We start from the raw sequence: 12,890 nt of genomic DNA, 5'->3' as shown, positions 1-12,890 counted from the left end.
CAAGCCCAGATCCCCCAGGAGCCTGCATGTGGCACAGGGAGGAAGGGGCTGCGGAAGTCAGGCTGCAGAAGGAGCTTGGCTGGATGGAGGTGCTAGGCACAACAGAGTGAGTCTCTGGGGCCCCGGGGTGGGGCCCCTGTATTGCCTGGGGTCCACGGTGAGTTCCCCTTCACTGCCCCTGTGGGAGCTGGGGCTGGGCTGTCCCCTACTGAGAAGGTGCAGGGCAAAGGCAGGACTGTGCTGTGGGAATTGAGGACTTACTTCTGACTCGCAGTTCAGGGCCTGAAGAGCTTGGGGGCTGTTTCAGGGAAAGCACACAGCCTTGCCCTCCAGTCACCCAGCTGGCACTCCCCAAAGCCCGTTCAGAGCCAGCCCACTGGTGGGTGGCACACACAAGGGCGATCAATGGTCAGAGGCAAGCCCTGGCCCAGAGGAAGCCCTCTGTGACCTGGAGGCTGGTGGGTGTGGAAGTGTTCATAAAAGGGAAGTATGTGGTGGTGGGGAGGACCATCTGGGTCAGGTGTTGAAGGGTCTGTAACCCTTCCTAGAGACGGTCAACAGCACAAGCAAAGTTCTCTGGGGCCTGCTGGGGTATGTGTCTGCACGTGTGTTGTGGGGAAGTTGGAAGGATGCCGCACTGGGGAGAGCAGTGGTGGAGAGCGAGGCTTTAGAAACCAAGGCCTTGAATACCGAGGCACAGGGTTTGGACTCTGTCCTAGAAAAGGGAAAGACGGTGGAGGTTGCCAGGTGGGGTCATGACAAGGTCAGGTCCCTGTGCTGCTGCACAGGTGGAGGAGGCAGGGCAGGTGGGGGGAGGCAAGGCTGAGGCTGGGAGTCCAGGGAGGAGGCCAGGCAGCCTTGGCACTTAGACTAGAGGAGGCTGGAGGAGGGCTTGGTGGGGTCCCTGAAGAAGGACCTGATGTCCTCTGGAGGGTGCTTGGGCAGGCAGTCAACAAATACTTGTGCAGTACGGACGGCTTTGGTTGTGCGGAGCATAGTACTGTTGACTGTGACCGGCCTCGGAGAGAAAACTCACTTTCCTACGTTCAGTCCATGACTACGTACCATGTCCTCGAGCTGAGCCTGCGCCAGGCCCTGGCGTAATGGTGGTAAATGAGACCAGGGAAGCACTTGGCCTCAGGAGGCAGTCCAGGAAACAGTGACTAGATGGTGACAACATAAGTACCAACGCTTGGGGCGGGGGGTGTTGGAGGGCTACGGAGGGCAGACCTGATCTAGGGAGTCAGGAAAGGTGCCCAGTCAAAGCTTCTATGCTGACAATAGGAGTATGGGTTTCCACCAGCCATTATCTGAGGGAAGCATGCCCAGAAGAGGGGACAGCCAGCCTGGATAAAGGAAGGAGCCTGGAATCTAGTGGTGCCAAGAGGAGGCCAGTGGGAATGGAGGCTGAGAGCAGGGGAGAAGCCCAGTGGGAGGTGAGGACTCTGGGGTGGGTTGTTGGGGGGGTGGGTTAGAACAAAATCAGTGCATGTCCCAGGGTCCCTTGGTCTCCTTTGCCCTTCTTTTTTTTTTTTTTTTTTTTAAAGATTTTATTTATTTATTCATAGAGACAGAGAGAGAGGCAGAGACACAGGCAGAGGGAGAAGCAGGCATCATACAGAGAGCCCGACGCGGGACTCAATCCAGGGTCTCCAGGATCACACCCTGGGCTGCAGGCGGCGCCAAACCGCTGCGCCACTCGGGCTGCCCTCCTTTGCCCTTCAACTGCAGCTGAAGGAATACCCCAGCCCTGGAGGGGAATGAGAATGGGATGAAATGGAGGGCTATGGCCTCAGGCCGGGTCAGTCCAGATAGCTGTTAAGGTCCTTCTGTTGTAGAGACAGGGTGCCATAGCTGGGATGAGTCCCCACGTGTGTGACAGCCAGAAATGTACAGGTCGAATATGGGTTCTCAAAACCAGGCCAGCCCGGTGGCATTTGGCAAGTCTCCATGCAGCTTGTGGGCTGCCCTGTGCTTGCCCTCCGGTCCCCACCTCATGGAGGAGATGGCGGGATGGGGGGTGGCTGCCTTTCCTGGGGATGCAGCCGGGACACAGGTGTGGCGGGCAGAGTCATCAGTCAGACAAGGTTGCCTGATGAGAAACGGATCTCCGACCAGGAGGTAGGGTGCAGAGGAGCAGGGAGGTGAGGCCAGAGCCCATGGTGAAGGGCCTTGAATGCCACACTAAGGAATCTGGACTATCCACGTTAGTAGTGGGCAGCCAGGGTCTTACTGTTGGCAGAAAGGGTTCTTCTTTCCGGCCTGGCCAGCACGGGGCCTGCTGCGACAGGAACCTCAATTTGTTTGCTCAGTTTGTTGATGAGCAGAGCAAGCCCCGTCAGCGAGGTGGGCTGGGGCACCAGGGACAGGAACCGACACCAAGTGGCCAGGGCCGGGTTTTCCCTCCCCCTGATGCTCGGTGGCAAATGAGGGAAACAAGGTTCAGGCCAGCCAGCATTCCGCTGCCCACCTGCTTGGCAGAGAGGATTTGCCAGAACAGGTGACAGAGGACAAGCACAGGCTGAAAGTGGAAGGCTCGCATGGAGGACGGGGCTTCCGCCCCCGTGTGCCGGGCTCCTGAGCAGCTGCACACCTGCTCTGGGCCCACCTCCTCCTCACCTGGGCTGTCAGACAAGCATGTGCAGCAGCGCAGACTTGAGCAGAAAATAAGCCACATCAGCTCTGAAGTCATCACTCTGTCCGGAGTCACCCTCTCAGGGAGGCCCACCCTGACCACCCTATTTAAAATAGCACACATACCGGGACGCCTGGGTGGCTCAGCGGTTGAGCGTCTGCCTTTGGCTCGCAGCATGATCCCAGGGTCGAGTCCCGCATCAGGCTCCCTGCATGGAGCCTGCTTCTCCCTCTGCCTGTGTCTCTGCGTCTCTCTCTCTCTCTCTTCTGTGTCTCTCATGAATAAATAAAATCTTAAAAAAAAAAAAAATAGCACACATACCCCCACCACCACCATCCCAGAACATTCATGCTCCCTCCACCTTATTTTTTTTTCTTCTCACAGCACTGACTACATTCTACATGGGACTTACTTACTTACTTTATGTTTGTTGTTTGTTTCCATGAGGCAGTGGCTTTTTGTCTGTCTTGTTCATTCCGAGTACCAAACATGGTGCCTGGCACACGGGTACCCAATGTAATAATTGTTGAATGAATCAATGATAGTAATACTGGCAAGTGTTTACTGAGTCAGCTCTGTGCCAACACTTGGATAAGCCCCTTAACATGTTTTATCTAATGTGATCTTCACAAAGTGAAGTGAGGTCATATTTTTATGCCCATTTTGCAGATAAACTGAGGCCCAGGGATTTCTTTCCCCAAGGTCACCCAGCTTGTAGATGGTAGAGCCAGGATGAGAACCCAGGAGTAGGAGTGGACAGAGGGGCTGAACTTCAGGCCTCACTGTCCTGCATTCCCTCAGTAGCTGGGGTGACCAGGTAGCCACCATGGATATGTCTCTGGTGTGGGGACAGGGCAGGAGACAGAAATTGGGGGCCAGTCAGAGAGAGAGAGGCTTCCTTCTGAGGGAAAGAGGAGGGTGGACAGGGCAGTTCCTGGCAAGCTGTGGATCTGTGTTCTTTTCCGTGGTGGTCTGCAGGTGGGTTAAGAGGAGAGGGGCAGAAAGCTGTCTGTGCAAGCCCCTGATGTGTAGCTGGAGGCTGGGCTGGGTCTCAGAGTGCGTTTCTGAGTAGGCGCTGGTGGTGGGCTGGATTCAGCAGGGGGGCTCTGGTCACAGACTGGCAGTGGGAGGCCAGAGAAGGAAGGAGAAGGGGGGGGGGCGTCGTCTTTGAAGTTCCCAGCTCTTGCCTGGTGCTGCTCTCTGGGGAGTGGAGACCGGGAAGCTTGGGAACCAGATACACGGTGCAGGTGCAGGCCGTCCAAGGGCTTGGGGACTGGAGCTGGCCTGGGGTACCTGTCAGGGACTTCCACCTCACTGCACTGCCCATTACAGAATCCACACAGGCGACAGACCCTACAAGTGCCCACATCCTGGCTGCGAAAAGGCTTTCACTCAGCTCTCCAACCTCCAGGTGAGTGCACGCCTGGCTCTTGCCTGCTAGGTGCAAAGGGAGCAGAAGGGGGTGGGGCTGGGGAGCCCTGCCTGGCCCCTGAGCCCCTGCTGTGCACCCCCCCCCAGTCTCACCAGCGCCAGCACAACAAGGACAAGCCCTACAAGTGTCCCAACTGCTACCGGGCCTACTCGGATTCCGCCTCCCTGCAGATCCACCTCTCGGCCCACGCCATCAAGCACGCCAAGGCCTACTGCTGCAGCATGTGTGGGCGGGCCTACACCTCGGTGAGTGCCTGGGGTCCCTGGGGAGCCTCCTCCTCATCAGATCTGTAGATTCTCCCCACTTTCCAGACAAGGAAACAGGCCCAGAGAGGGGAATGACTCTCCGAGATCATGATGGGTGGCAGAGCCAGTTCTGTTTTTGGCTGCCCTAGGCCCTACTCCCGGCCACCTGGTGGCCTTCAGCCTACTTTTCCCGGGCGTGGTTTCCTCTGGGCCCCGGAACACTCCAGGCAGTAGTGGGGGCGCCAGGCACCCGCCTCTCTGCTCTTGAGAGCCAGGGAGCGGGAAGGGCCTTCTCCACTGGAGAAGTTGCAGGCCCCATCGTGGCCGCTAGGGGGCTCAGTGACTCGGCCCAGAGCCGCCTCGTCTCTCGAAAGGCCTGAAGGGTACAGGGTCTTTTCATCCAGCCCCCCTGTCCCTGGGTGGGAAGGCTCCCTAAGCAAAGAGGCGCTTCGGCACCCGCCAGAGGGAGTCTGGCAAGTCGCTTGGGTGCGTGTGTTCAGCTAATGAAGTATTCTGGTCCACAGAGCCCACGTAAACCCAGACAGAGCGCACTGGGCCTCCTCTTCCCTATCTGTAACACAGAGGAGGTTGTAGTTCTCACCTCACTGGGCTGTTGGCCAGCACAGTGCCTAACAAACGTCTGCTAACACAGCTGTTTATTCACTTGGTGTTTACGGAACACTTGTGCCAGGCATTGGGGCATCACGATGAATCAAACACACATATTCTTTGCCCCCAGGGAGGTTGGAGTCTATGGCTGGAGACAGATATTAAACAAGTAACTACACAAATAAACATGGAATGACAAGTTGTGGTAACTGCTCTAAGCCGGGTTTGTCACCCTCAGTGCTTGGTAACATTTGGGCCAGGGCCCTCTTCATTGGGGGTGGGGAGCTGTCAGGTACATTATAGGATGTTAGCACCAGCCTTGGCCTCTGCTCACCAGCAACCCCCTCCTTAAGCTCTGACAACCCCAAATGCCTCCAGATGCTGCCAAATGTCCTGGGGCAGGGGGTGGCTCTCCTCAGACCAAGAACCACTGGTCTGAAGGAAATGTAGGTTGATAAAGCAGCAGGGAGGCTGGAATGGATTTGGGAAAGGGGAGTAGGTCTGGGTAGGCCAACTGAGGGGGCCAGTGAAGCCTTGAAGGGTAAGGAGGGCAAGAACCTTCCAAGCAGGGCACTGGTGAATGCAGACACCCTGAGGTGGAACAAACATGGCGTGTCCCAGGAACTAAAAGAAAATTAGGTCATACAGGGCTGGGGGGCCCTGTTAGGGAGTTTGGATATTTGCCAGGTGAAATGGGAAGCCATGGGTGGTGGGGAGGGGACTGTCTGGAGGGTACTTTTGAAAGGTCACTGACTGGAGGGGGCACATGTGAGGTGGTCAGCAGTATGTCAGGTGCCAGCCAGGCCTGCGTCACACTGCTCCTTCCCTGGAGTTCACAGGGCAGAGGAGAGATGAAAGAAGGCAGAACCTGTAGGGAAGGGCCCCCAGGGGCGAGGTGGGGCACCCCAGACTGAGGAGCCCCACTCAGCTGGCTGACCTTCACCCCAACATTTGCCTCCTCACACCTGCTCCCAGGGAAGGGGCTGCCAGAGTTGTGGCTGCAGTTCTAGATGGAGTCTATTTGAACTCTGGGGGCAGGAGGTGTCCCAGCTCACCTGGCCTGCAGCCCCACCCTGAACTGAACTCCTTAGAACAAGAATAATGACCTTTATTTTTAATATATTTTTGTTTGTAATTAAATTAAGCTGCCATACCTTTTTTAAAAAGTAGGCTCCATGCCCAGTATGGGCCTTGAACCCACAACCCTGAGATCAAGAGTCACATGCTCCACCAACTGATTCAGCCAGGCACCCCAACATCCCTTTTATAAAAAAACAAAAAAGTTTAATGGATTGAATTTTAAACTACCTTATACATAAAAGAAACATTTTAGAATAGTGAACACTCTGTTTCCATTAGCCTCCAGAGCCATCAACTAATCTTGCCTCATCCATATCCTTATTTTTGGAAGTAAAATAGACATTATATTATTCCATCTGAGAATTTGCTGAGAACGCTCAGCAAAAGGACTCCTCTTTTTGAACATATCCACGATATCTTTACCATTCGCCACTGGGTATCATCAAATACCCAGTCAGTGTTCACATTTTTGTCTCCTGAAGGCCAGAATTTTATTTCCTTACAATTTGATTTTGTAATCATGATCCAAATAAATAAGCTCCCTACACTGCATCCAATCAGTATGTTTTAAAATCTGTTGATCCCCCCACCCTGTCTTCCCCACGCCCACCCTCCCCAGCCTGGGCCTTTTTTTTCCCTGCAATGTGTTCATTGACAATGGTTTCCTAGTGTGGACGTGGCTGATTGCTTCCCTCTGGTGGTGGTTCATAGCATGTTGCCACCACACCTGAGGGCTTGCTCTACCACTTTCTGAGCAAGGTGATGTTTGAGGCTGGAGGGTGAGTGGTGGCTCACCAAGTGCTCCACCTCCTCCCACTGAGTGTGAGGGCCTCTGGGCCTGCAGGTGAGCCTTGAGGTCACCTCACCCACCCACCTGTGGGTGCCTCAGGTCAGACTTAGCAGAACCTGTGGGGGCACTCAAGGGGCGAGCCGAACATGCCCAGTTTTATGCTTCTGCAAGTCACCAGTGCTATCAGGTCCAGCTTCTTACCCAGGGAGGGTCGAGTGGGGTGGGGATTGGAGGTGGCTGCAGTGGCCAGGGCTCCCATCGCCACCTGGAATGCAGTGTAGAGACCAAAGAAAAAGTAGTCCCCTTAACCCATACTGCATGCTGGGAGCTCTGCCCACTCTAGCAACCCTCTGAGGTTGGGTCTTCAAGAGGAGAAAACAGGGTTGGGACATATGAGATGATGTGTCTGAGGTTCCACTGCTAGGAAACGGCAAAACCCAGCTCAGACCCAGGCCTCCTGCTCCTCCCACACTGGAGCACCAGCCAGATGGGGGCAGCTATGCGTGATCCCCATGGCAGGCTGAGGTTTGGCCAGCATGCCCCGCTATAGCCTGTTGGCCTGGGCCTAGGGAAGTCCAGGTGGGTGCTGCCGAGGGACAAGCCGGTGCCTGCCAGCTCTCCGGCTGGCATGCTGTGGGCCCAGAGATTGGTAAGTGAACAGCATTCACCCCTAGCAGCGATGCAGCATCACCAGACCTAATGCCCATTGCCCTCTGATGCCCTAGAGCCAGGGCTGCTCCCCATTAGCTGGCCCACCTACCAAGGAGCCCTCCAGTGGCCACTTGTGGGAACTGCAGCCCCCGCGCCCCCCGCATCTCTTGCCAGTGGTTGGTTGGTTGGTTCCGTGTTCTGAATCTCACCCCTGCCCGCAGGAGACCTACCTGATGAAGCACATGTCCAAACATACAGTGGTGGAGCACCTGGTGAGCCACCACTCGCCCCAGAGGACGGAGTCCCCCGGCATCCCGGTGCGAATTTCCCTCATCTGAGCCGACCCAAGGCGCCGCCCCACCCTGCCCACTGGCAGACACAGACCCAGGCAGCACCAGGCCCCAACTTCCTCCAGGGGCCCTCCAGGAACAGCCGAGCTCTCTCATGACCTTCCTGACCTTCCAGAAAGCCTGGGCTGCAGAAGCCCTGTCCGGTCCAGCTCCGGGGGCGGCCAGGCCAACTGCAAGATTCTGGACTGTTTTGGTGGCATCCAAAGACGATCTCAGAGCACTTTGAACCTCTCTGTTGGGTTTCTTTTTGTTCCCCACCCTCCACTTGCTTCACTGTTTTGTTTTGTTTTTTTTTTTTAAGTTTGTTTTGGAAATAACAGAAAAGATATTTATTGGCCAAGAAGTTGGTGCTGCTAAGACCGAGAAATTAAAAGAATCGGACAGATGGACACAGAGAACAGAGGGCAGCGTGGGACCTTCTCTTGCCACAGCCTCAGGTCTTGAGGGAAGGCTCAGGCCTGGGTTTCTGGACTGCAAAGGGGACCCCCAGGTGGGAGGGGACAGAAGGCAGCTGGAGTGAGCCACTCACCCCTAGGTGTCCAGCTCACACCTCTCGAGCTACGCCCTGGGCATTACTGAGCAGAGGGATGCGGCAGCTACCAGGGCTGTCGAGGCTTCAGGAGGCAAAATGGGAGAGGGGCTGAGAGATCCGCAGGACCAAAGGGTGCAGCGTTGGGCTGGGCTGGGCGCAGGCCCAGGGAAATGGGGTGAGGGTGGGCTGGGTAAGACCTGGCCCTCCACTGCCCTGAAGACCACCCCAGTCTACCTCGGTGCTGGCCAGGAAACCTATTGGCTACCTCTCCCACCATCCAGACTGTGGGCAGCGGGGGTGGGGAGGGAGTGGGCCTGGGCTTAGGACCCCTCCCCTCCAGAATTTCCTCCAGATGGGGCAGTGCCCAGGGAGGGGTTTTGTCTTCCCTGTCATGGAGGGGGAACCCCCAGTCCAGGCCCTAGGCCCCTCAGCAGGGAAGGGATCCTCGGGGAGGAGGGTCCCAGGAGCAGACCCTGCCCTCAGCCCCCCACAGACACACCCCAATCTGAAAGCCATGCGTGTCCGTGTATATAGGAACTATGTACAGAGCCCGGAGAAGCCCCCCTTCATCCCCCGGGAAAAAAAAAAAAAAAAAGAAAACTAGACAGAAACTCATCTATATATTCTGTATCTGGAGTTCCGTTTTGAATATTAACTGTGTTATTTTTATACACTTTTTAAGCCTTAACTCGCCATTGATTTACCAGTTTAACGTTTCCTGGGGTATTTTTTTCCCATGGGGTTCTCTGCCCCTACCCCCACCCCTTTGTTTGACTTGCGTCGTCTGATAACTCAGTATTGTAGCTTTTTGTCCGCATGTTACTACCCTGTAAATACGCTGTTCTACATACTGTTAACACCCCATTTGCTTTTTTCTATGGGACCTCCAGGCCACCATATTTAGAACTAGTTACCTTATTAAAAAAGAGAAAACAGTCTGTTGGCTTCTCAGTCTGCATCTTGGTGGCAGGGAGGTGAGGGCAGGTGCCCCTCAATGCTTCAGGAAACAAGTTTGCATTAGATTTAAGAAAAGGGGTGGGGGGCAACAAACTCGAATGTGGGGGAAGACACTAAATGGGGCAAGAAACAAAGGAATTCCAAACCCTCTGCTCTTTGTATTTCTCTGTTGTGAAGAATAAACTGTACCCGCACCTGGGTGGCGGCGGTGTGTGGCGTGCTCTGTGCGAGGGCGGGGCTGGGGGGCACCTTTCCATGCTCCTCTCCCCTCCCCCGCCCCCCAGACCTGGGGACCAAGGGAAATGGCCTTGTACTGTGGGCTGGCCTCACCCCAGCTGCTGAGCCGAGTGCTTGGTGTTGGTCACCCTACAGCCCCCTAGGAGGGGGCAGCCAACCACGAGGGATTTTTTTTTTTTTTTTTTTTTTTGCTGAGGATCGTGGTGGAATCAAGTGGCAGGTACACAAACTTCACCCAGGCTTGTCTCATGCTGAATGAAGCCTTTGGGGATGTATGGGGTCCACCAGTGAGGTTCACAGCCCCCGCTCCCAGAGGGGCAGCCACATGCCTATCTTGCCCGTCTCCAGGGTCCACTATGAGTGACCTGACTTGTGGAAGCAATTCCAGGGACTGAGGGAGCCAAGAAGTCCCCCTTCACATACATTCTCCCCATGTGGGTCCATGTTTTGACTGCCTGAGGGGGAAATGCAGGAATTAATTCCCCCAAGGCTTATCAAGGCTGGTCCTTTGCTGGGGACATCCTTGGAGAGCCAGAAGTGATTCTACCAAGAGTCACCCCGGAGCTCACCTTCGGGAATTCACCCGGAGCCCTCCCAGGCCTTGTGTGGCAAGGCTTGGCTGCGGGTGACGAAGAGCCCAATCCATCCACCTTACAGGATGGTGCAGGTGCAGGGGTCAGGCCAGCCTCAGGGCTCAGAGGGGTCTCCAGCTCGCCTCTTGGCTTTGTTCTCGGAGTCGCTTTCATCCTCGGGCTCCTGTGCGGTCAGCAGCTCCGGCCTCACAGGTCCCAGATTTCCAGCAGTCAAGCCTTTGTCTCTCTCCCAGAAGCCCCAGGTAGTCTAATCGGGTCTTCTGGTTGGGACTGGGTTAGGTACCATCCCCGAGCCAATCACTGTGACTGCAAAGTCTGTACGTGATCAGCTCAGACCTGGAGCCCGCGCTCCAAGCCGGGAGCAGAGGGTGAAACCCCAATCTACAGTACATCTCCCCAAAAGGAAACCAGACGTGTTCACATCGGCAGGGGGAAAGGGTGTGGAATAGCCAGGATCACAACTTGGGTAATTTCACAGGCCTCACTGCGGTCTCTGATACTGACCTCCCCTAGCCGGCGGCGCGGGGAAGGGGCGGGCTCCGGCAGCCATGTTTGCGTCACATGACCCGACCCCAGCCACACCTGATTGGCCAGCAGTGGACACGTGACTGCGCCTGCGGCGCTGAGACCAGTCGTAGCGATGGCGCCAGTGCAGTGTCCAGGCCGTCCTGGTTGGGGGTGCTCGATGCACGCCTCTTCCCAGCTCCACATTCAGTGAATGTTGTCGTTTGACATCAGCCGTGCTGGGGTTTATACAACACAAACTCGGGAGGGCTACAAATGGGGGCTTTCTTTCTCCTGGAGCCAGTTGCAGGACAGCACTAGCTGACTCTCCAACCAGCTTCGCCAGCCCACGGATTAGGAATAAGTTAGGAGATGGTGGACTCCTGAACTGGAAGACCCTGCGGTCCGGGGGTTGGGGATGTGTGTTGGGCCAGACACAAGCAGGACAGAGTCAGACAGAAGCAGAGATGGACAGAGGAGACCGAGAGCCGGTGTCAAGACTCAGTTCCCGACTCCAGCTTCTGGCCAGGTTTAATTTCCTTGCTCGTTCTCACATCAATGAGTTTTAAGTTGCCGGTGGTGTGACATTGAGCAACTTATGTAACCTCTCTATGCCTGATTTTCTTATATGTAAAATGAGGGCAATAATAGTAACCAAGGGATCCCTGGGTGGCGCAGCGGTTTAGCGCCTGCCTTTGGCCCAGGGCGCGATCCTGGAGACCCGGGATCGAATCCCACATCAGGCTCCCGGTGCGTGGAGCCTGTTTCTCCCTCTGCCTGTGTCTCTGCCTCTCTCTCTCTCTCTGTGTGACTATCATAAATAAATAAAAATTAAAAAAATATGTAAAAAAAAAATAATAGTAACCAATTTGTAAGGTGGATGTGAGGATTCAATGAGTCAATATATGTCTAATGCTTAGAACATTATGTGCCCGGTAGGTATTAAGTACCAGTAAATGTAATTATGACTATTACTATTTGACATGGCCCTGGTCAACCTAAGTCCCTTATGACCGACAGCTGATGATGTTTGGCAGTTTCTGGGGGTGGCATCTGAGCTGGCCTGGCAGGGTGGGCAGCAGGGGCAGGTGAAGATTTTACATGTGGCAGTGATACTCTGAGGACTGGGAGTCCAGTTTTCACCTGCTTGCCTGGAAGTTCTCAGGAGCTTTGATTGGCCCTGAGGGTACCAGCATAGGTGTGCCAGCCCCAAGTTATCAAGCAATAACCTGTTCTTAGGCACACCTAGCCTGTTCTTATCTCTAATCTAGAGTCCAAATGGCCTTCTGAGGTTTGCTAATCTAGTTAGGGCAGGAGGCACTGGGGAACTTCAAACTGTTTTTGAGAGCAGATCTTAATAAGTAGAATTTGCTTGTAAAGATGATCAGATTCTAACAGTGTTGATTGACAGTGACACTGTTGGAAGTGGCGACAGAAAAAGCTTATCCCTGCTTGTTATTCCCTCTAATGCACCACACATACACACTGAGGGCCTCTGGGTAAGACAAAGGAGGGAGACACTCACAAGAAGTCATCTGTTCCATACCACAGCTTCTTTGACCCTTCCCCCTCCTCAGGAAGGTCTCCACCCACAGTGTGGAGCTGCCCCAGCCTAGCACCTGGAAACCACTGACTGTGCCATTATTTCCTCTTTAAGACAGGAAATGGCTGTTCTTTTTGGCAAAGCCTTTGCACTCCATGAACTTGCTGGAGAAGGGGCAAGCAAGGAGAGGGAGAAGGCAAGTCACATTTTCTGGAGCACCCCAACCTCCGCAAGGAGGTTGATCGGCATCCCCACTTTACATACGAGAAACAACAGTCAGCAAAAGTAAGGGATTTGGCCAGAGTCACTCGCGGAGTTAGAAGAGGAACAGATTCCCACCCAGATCTTATTAGCTCAAGCTCAGGTCTCTCATGGCCCCGGGTGATGAAGGTTGGTGTGGGTAGCTCTTGGTGAATATTGCAGGGTAAGGTGGAGGACAATTTCCCACCAGAGGAAGGGATGTGCCAGCCCCAAATCATCAAGCAATAATCTGTTCTTAGGCACACCTAGCCTGTTCTTACCTCTAATCCAGAGTCCAAATGGCCTTCTAAGGTTTGCTGAATCTTGTTTGGGCAGGAGGCGCTGGGGAACTTCAAACTGTTTTTGAGAGTAGAGAGATCTCTTATTTCACATCATCAATAAGTAGAATCTGGTTGTAAAAATGATCAGATTGTAAAAACCATCAGGGTTGATTTATGCCAGAATTGCTGTCTTTTGAAGGAACTGTGGAGG

General features: G+C 54.6%; 1 protein-coding gene across 7 annotated transcripts in view; it reads left to right on the top strand.

Moving 5' to 3' along the window:
- Nucleotides 1-9,480, top strand: part of ZNF362 (zinc finger protein 362) — a 40,286-nt gene extending 30,806 nt beyond the window's left edge. For all 7 annotated transcript variants that reach the window (XM_077898578.1, XM_077898585.1, XM_077898582.1 and 4 more), the window contains 3 exons: nt 3,968-4,046; nt 4,154-4,312; nt 7,664-9,480. In XM_077898578.1, coding sequence (XP_077754704.1) covers nt 3,968-4,046; nt 4,154-4,312; nt 7,664-7,780 — 355 coding nt within the window. In that variant the 3' untranslated portion in view covers nt 7,781-9,480. The remainder of the gene's footprint in view (nt 1-3,967; nt 4,047-4,153; nt 4,313-7,663) is intronic.
- The last annotated feature ends 3,410 nt before the right edge of the window (nt 9,481-12,890 follow it).

This window comes from Canis aureus, chromosome 5 (genome assembly GCF_053574225.1).
Source record: "Canis aureus isolate CA01 chromosome 5, VMU_Caureus_v.1.0, whole genome shotgun sequence".
In the NCBI taxonomy this organism is placed as follows: domain Eukaryota; kingdom Metazoa; phylum Chordata; class Mammalia; order Carnivora; family Canidae; genus Canis; species Canis aureus.
Note: the sequence above shows the minus strand (reverse complement) of the source record. Positions and strands in the feature narration are given on the sequence as shown.